Raw genomic sequence first — 7,039 nt, 5'->3', positions numbered from 1 at the left:
AGGTGTAGAGACTGGGACCGGGCTGCCTGGGAACGGGGCCGCCGGTCGGGAGCGGGCAGTGGGCAGCGGGGCGGCCCCTCGTGTGTAACAGGATTATCTTTGCCATTTCAAGTTCCATACAGCATGTAATTTATTTTTAATTAGGATTAGATCGAGCAGGGAAGGAGACCAGACCTTTCCCCCCACCTCCCCCTCCCCGCAAAGGCATGGCTATTCCGTGAGGAGCTCTTATTCTTTACAAAAAAGCCAATCAATCGATAAACCAGGACCTGTGTTCACCTCCCACGCACTTTGCAGGAGAAAAGGGTGAAAAGGGCTGTATTTTCAATGTGTGCTCAAGCATCTGAATCAGAAGGGGAGGCTTGGAAATCCTTTCCTTTCCCATCTACCCAGTCCCACTCACATGCTTACTATCCAAACCCATTTTTAAGAGGGACACAGTGGGGTCTTGCTCCTCATGCCTTTTTTTTTTTCTCTTTTTTGTGTGTGTTTTGTTTTAGAGTTCAAATGCACTTTCTGCCTGCTTGGGTTATTCTTTTCCCACTGTCATGACTTTGATTTTAAAAAACCCCAATGTATCAGTCTCTCTGCCTTTTCCCCAGTAGAGCCCACCACAGAAATGTTCTGAAAGGCTAGTGAAGAATCCTGTTTTACAGCTCAAAATAAACATACGGATCAGCTGCATTAAAAGCACTTCTTTGAAATATTGTGGTTAAACAGCCCAGATTGGTTGATTGCTCCATGTGGGGACATATGTTCTTGCAAACTGTGCGTATTGTTACTAATGGGGATTCTCACACCACAGCCTTTCCTTTGAATCTGAGGCGCTGGTGGTTTCTCTGGAGCTGTTGCAAGGTTGTTTTAATAATTTACCAGCTCTCTTGCACTTAGTGTTGTTGCGGAGACTCAGAGCGTGCAAAGAAGGAGGTGTTTTGCGGTGTCCAGAGGTCTGATCTCTGCTGCCAAGCTCCTTTCTGTACCTCTTTAGACACAGAAATCAAAGCTGCTCCGGGAGATGGGTGCCAGGCAAAGGAAAAAGCAAGGCTTCCCCACACACCTCTGTGAACCTGGGATCTTGGGTAATGTGTTGCTCCCAAGGAGGGGGAGCACTCCTAGACCAGCAGCCTGTTGCCAATATCAGTCAAGTAAGTGATTGCCAACAAATCACTCCAGGTTTCTCTTTTTCAGCTTTAAATTTACTTCTTTCTTCCCCTAATTCAGATCTTGGAAATAAGGTTTGTGGGTGCTTTTCCCTCTCCCCAGGCAGTTATTACCTTACAAGGGGTGGCAAAACCCCAGGACCTCATCATGTTCTTCAGTCCTCCAGCTGAGCGATGACACTTCACTGCATTTTCCCATGACTTAGAGCACAGTAGGTCCACATATGTCTCAAGGTGTTAAGTGTTCCCACTGCAACAGGGTAAGGCTTCCCTCCTAGCAACAGGTGCCTGGGATCCTGCCCAGGGATCTCTGCTCATGGAGATAAGCTTGAAGGTCTTATGTTTTAGAGGTGTGAGAGAAGGCAAGGCTCCCACTGAGCTTCCATCTAGTATCTCAGGACCACATGTACCTTGAGGGAGAGCGTGCAGCTTCATGTGAGCACGGGGCACTGTGTTTCCCTGTTGCACAATATGTGTGCATCCCTGTTCCCAGAAGATCTTAAGGGTATCAAGCCTTGGCTACTGAAAGTGCCCCTCTCTGGCCCTCTCAACACAGACTGAATAGTGAGTGCACACCCTGGGGGTGATGGGATGGGATCCCCTTGTGACACAACCCCTGGGGTGGTATGACTGCCTCTCAGGAGAAGCCAGGCTGCCTGGGCATGGTCTCCAGCTGGTCCTGCTCACCCCCATACCAGAGGATCTGTTTGACCCTCTCTCCAGACATGAAGTTGAGGTGCAACATGTCCCCCCACCCCTTGTCTCTTAGCCTGCTGAGTGGTGGCATGGCCCTCCCTCCCTGGAATCTCATCTCCATGCTCAGGCCCTGCCTCTTTCTTCTTGGGCATCCCCGCAGCTTGGCTGCCTTGAAGTGATCTACAAAAACAAAGGAATTCCTTCTGCTTCAGGGTCTAAACAATCCCCCTGTTTAATCACTTCTGCTGAAACTAAGGAAGTGTGGGTTAACCTGTCAAGCTCCACAAGCCCAGGCTGACCAAAACCCCTGGAAAACAAAGGAGTGGAACGAAGCAGTGAAGGGTTTTGTTGCTCCCTGGCTGTTTGTGTTGGAGGGTAGCATGCGGCATTGTGCTTCTGTCTCCGGCCATGCTGGCTATAGAAGACATGCTGCAAACCTTCCCGTGAGCTGTGGGTTGGTACCAGGGTTATAAATCATTCTGATCATTTGTTTATTTGCTTCAAATGCTGCCCTGCCTGCATCTCCCCTCTGTGAAATGTGGGTTAGAAGAAGGAGTTTGTTTTGCAGAAGAAAGAAATTGTGTCCCCGTACACCCTACCCTGCAAGCAATTTTGATTCCACAGGGAATTTATTTTTTAATTGGATTAATTTCTAGCCTCTCCCGGAGTAGCAGCTGGGGTCTTTGATACAAGAGGTTAAAACAAAGGGGCATGAAACAAAAGACCAGTTTTCTGCATTCCCCACAGAGCGTGGGCCTGGGCCTCGTGCGAGCTGCCTGGAGGTATCCTTGGGGCAGTGCATTCCTAAAGGTCTCCCCATGTTATCCTCAGCCAGGGGCTACTGCAGGTTTTTTGGGGGTGTTTCCTGGTCTGTCTTGATGGCAAGATATCTGAATACGAGGCTTTGCTTCCTAACCCAGCTTATGTTCCCACATAACCTAACTCCTTAGTGTCCCTTTCATTTTCTGCTCTTCCACCCACCCTCCCACTGCCCACCCCCTTTCCAGCTCTCTTTTCCTTCTACATTTTCTGCCCCAGAAGAGACAAATGAGGCTTTTAAGCTGTTAAACCAGGAGGCAGGTTCTCATGTTCAGTTCTCAACTCTCTCATCTGGAGGAAGGCTCAGCCCCACCAAGGTCTGGGATATTTAGGTATTCAATTGTCATTGAATGCTGTGGAAGTGGGACATATTTTAGCTTAACTGAGGGCTTGAGGATCTCTCAGTTTCAACCCCTCATGTCTACAGACTGTTGAGTGCATTGGATAGGTGACAGCCCAAGTCCTGGTCTTTGCCCACTAGGAGGACTGTTATTAGATCAGAGATGCCCTTAGAAGTAACTACCTTTATTATGCACATCCCTTATGGCTATTTTGCCTTGGTGCCTTTGGATTTAGGGAGTGCAGGTAGCAGAATAGTTATTCATGTCTGTCCCCAGTCTGAGGAGAAGTGCTTACCTTCTCCATAGCTTGAGGTCTGATCAGATCACTGGGATGTTAAAGAAGGGACTTGCACAGCTTCTCTCCCTGGGTGTTGTGAATTGGTGCTCCTGCTCCATGGCTGCTGCTACATGCCTGGCTGGGATGTCTTTCACAGCACTTTGAAGGTGTCCGCACTGATATATTTGGCTTTCCTCCAGCAGCTCCTTGTTTCCTCCTGGGTCTCGTTCACACTCTCCTCCTTGAAGGACTGTTTGGAATTTTAGACTCTTACAAATGATGAATGGGTGGAAGAAATATACCTCTTAGCTCCCACAAAGATGTACAGTCCTCTGCGAATACCCATGTGTGCTGGTTGTGATGGGCTCCACTGATTTCTCCGAGAAACAGCTCCCTGGCTATTTGGTGTGCAAAGTCCCTTTCTGCATGTCCTTCCACTGCCCCTGCCCAGCCAGTGTCACCCACCCAGTGCCACACTAAACAAGTATGGCCCGGTCACTCTTTGGGCTCTGCCACCTTCCTACAGTTTTGGAGACCCTTCCCACTAAGATCATATCCTTATACAAGGGGTAGTTACATACATGCCAATATATTTTTACTATGCCCGTAAAAATAGCCTTCCCATTTCTCTGCTGTCTTAATGTTTTCATTATCACCCTGCACATGTGATTTCTCACCCCCTCCGCTGCTACATCTGTGGCATAGGAGGGGACATTGGGAAGCAATTCTCGTTAAGGTCTGGAAACGGAGATGTTGCATTAGCGTGATGCCATGCTGGAGCTCATTAGCCCAATATTGCAGCGGGGTTAATAGGCTTGGGCACAGTGCCACAGCCTCTGATTCCAAGGCTGAGGGGGCCTGCAAGTTCTAGCCCTGGTCTGCTCCCGGTTGTTTCCCGGAGGATTACAGTGAGAGGCAGCACGGGGGAAGAACGCGACAGGGAATCAGGGACTCAGACATGTGCCACGAGTCCCTTCCTCCATCTCGCCTCTCCTTCTCCCCCCTGCTTCCCCCCTCGTCCTCCATCTTAATCGTGCCTCAGCTTGCAAAGTCAGAGCCCCCAGCTGTGAAGGACTAAGTCTCTTCTTCTCCCAAGCTCCTGAGCGGCAGCAGGCTGTGAGCAAGAGTGTGCCTGGTGTCACTTCTGCTGAAGAGGCTGTGAGAGCAGGGCAAGAGCTCAGACGCAGGCGGCTGCCGCACTTGGCCGCCTGCCAGGGCAGGAGCACACTCTGCGAACATCCTCCCTCAGCCGGCTGCTTCCAGGGCTGCGAGTCTGCCCAGCACCAGGTTTTATTTTGGCACAGTGAGAAGCACCCCACAGCTGAAGGATGTGGGGGGAGTGGTGGTGAGTTCCATTAGGCTGCTCTCCTTCATCCTGGTTTTGGGATCATCTCCCTTTCCAACGTGCAGGAGGGCTCAGTGTTAAATGCCCCTCTCTGCTCCCCCCCCACCAATGTGTTGGGTGATGGATTTTATCTTCGATGTCTGCCAGGGTGTTGCTGCCTGACATGCAGCCAGCTTCAGGCAGAGCAGGGCAGGAAAACAGCACAAAGCTGTACAGAGGAGGATGGAGAGCAAACACATCCCATTACAAGAGAGGTGGAAAGACCTTAGATATTCCTACTGAGCTGAAGACGGGTAAACTTTTCAGAAGTTTGGCAAATCTAATTCTTAAATCGTTTGGATGCTCTTGAGCATTTCCGGGATTTTTGCTTTGGGGTTTTTGGCTACTGCATTCTGCTGCATTTCAAGAGTTTGGGGCGTTGCTCAGGATTAGATCAGACTGCTTGTCGAGGCCACTGGTAGACTTTTTTTTGGACCATATCTGCCATTCTTTGACCTCTGCAGCACCTCCAGACCTATGAAATGTTTCTGTACTCACTGTTTGTCTTTCATGCATGGCATTTGCTCGTTCTCCACATACGCTTCACTGAAGGGGTCTGGCTGAGGAGGCAGAATGTTGGCCTGGGGTGGTGTGACCTGGCACTGGAGCTGGTGACAGAGTGGAGAGGACTAGAGCTGTTTCCATGGCTGAAGGATACATGTGTACCACAGCCCTGAAGGGCATGTTTGCCCACTTTAGGAGTTAGCCAGTCAGTCCTCAAATGTCACCCATCCCTCCTGCACCTGTGAATGTGCATCACAGCAGGACAAGGAGGCAATTTGGAAACCACTGCAGTCTCTATGGCTACATCTACAGCACTGAATGAAATGCTCATACTCTGGCTCTGCTTAGTTTACTTCTGCAGACATATTCATGAAGATATAGCCCTTTTAAAATTTGTGGGGAATTACCTATTTGCCTTTTTGCGTTTAGCCATTTGATGCCTTCACTTATTTAACTCACCTTAAAAAGAGGCACACATTGCTACCCTGTGTCTGTGGTTTTTGCATCTGGAAATACAGACACACATATTCCATGCGTGATCCCCAGGAAAAAAATTATAATCTGCCCCCAAAGTCTGCAGAATTCTGTTCTGAAAAGTTAAATAAATTGTTATCACTTCTTAAGTGCCATAATAAATGTATGGAATGATCTCACATAAAAGCTGGAGGCTTAGAGAGTAGGTGCTAAAGAAATGCATCAAATTAGACCAAAAAAGAGGCATAAAATCTATGTTATCCCAAAAGATAAGGGCTGGCGGCTTAAGCGACTTTTCTGTTTGCTGCTGTACTAAACATCAAATTCATTTTCCTGCCTAAAAGAATTTGCATCTCTGCAGTGAGCAGATCTTAAGGCTTTGTTTTTCCAGAGAGGTACATGGTGGTGGGGGAAAAGTAGGAAATGATGCAATCAGGCATGATTTGTAAGCGAAGGGTCACAGATGGGTGAAGCCTTGCCAAAATTAAAACTAACAAACAAGCAGTTGGAGATGGTCTTGGAGCATCCTGAACATTTAGAACTGAAGAGGTTTGAGTTTCCCTCAGCAACATTATGTATGTATATGCATGTGTTATATATTATAATGAATATGATAATTACAGGAGATAATTTATAATATATGTGTATTATATATGAGTGCCTCCTCAGTAGGATAAAACAATGCCATGAGAGTGTAAAGAAATGTGAAATCTAATTACTGTAGCTGTGTAAGTGAAGTAATGAGGAGCTTGAGAGTGTGACTGATATGCAATTAGATACTAAACTAATGAGCAAGCTGTCTGCAGTCCATCAAAAGAGTGAGGGAGGCTTGTGCAAGACACCCCTGGCATTGCAAAGAGGATGATATACCACATCCAAATGCAGCTCACTAATGACTGGAGATTGTGTGCTCAGCTTGGGGATAAAGCCATTAACCAGTCAGAAACCTGTGGCAGACCCACAGGAGATAAGGACAGTAAGAAGTACAAAATATATAGAACTGCAAGTATATATAGGAGAGCTGTAGCTTGGATTGAAGATTCTGGATTAGTGACTCCCCAGAATTTGGTCTGCTGTGCTATCTTACCCAGATAAAACAGTCAGGGTGAGAAACTGGTGTCAGGTTGTGTGGGTGGCAATGTAAGTCTAACCTTGGGAGAGCTGGGCTGGGAAGGGGCAGCAGAGAGTCAGGCAAAGGTAGTGGAGGCAGAGGCAGCAGGCGCTGTTGGGGAAAGGCACTCAGGGCTCGCTATGTCCTGTGATAACAATACTTGCAGTGTTGACTTCAGGCTGTTAGTTCTTTCTAAGAGAAAGTTTCAGGTGAAACCCATTAGTTATCTCCTGAACAGAAACTAGGGTAAATTTATCCTATTTCCACCCCCCC

At 47.9% G+C, this 7,039-nt stretch overlaps 1 protein-coding gene across 1 annotated transcript in view; it reads right to left on the bottom strand.

Annotated features, from left to right (window-relative positions):
* PCDH8 (protocadherin 8) overlaps positions 1 to 3,320 on the bottom strand; it is a 9,666-nt gene extending 6,346 nt beyond the window's left edge. Inside the window, 1 exon segment of the mRNA XM_014306901.2 lies at positions 3,312 to 3,320. Within this exon segment, the coding sequence (XP_014162376.2) occupies positions 3,312 to 3,320 (9 nt within the window).
* Positions 3,321 to 7,039: the final 3,719 nt, after the last annotated feature.

Source organism: Geospiza fortis, unplaced genomic scaffold, assembly GCF_000277835.1.
Source record: "Geospiza fortis unplaced genomic scaffold, GeoFor_1.0 scaffold194, whole genome shotgun sequence".
In the NCBI taxonomy this organism is placed as follows: Eukaryota; Metazoa; Chordata; class Aves; order Passeriformes; family Thraupidae; genus Geospiza; species Geospiza fortis.
The sequence above is the reverse complement of the archived record's forward strand: the minus strand, read 5'-3'. Positions and strand labels throughout refer to the sequence as shown.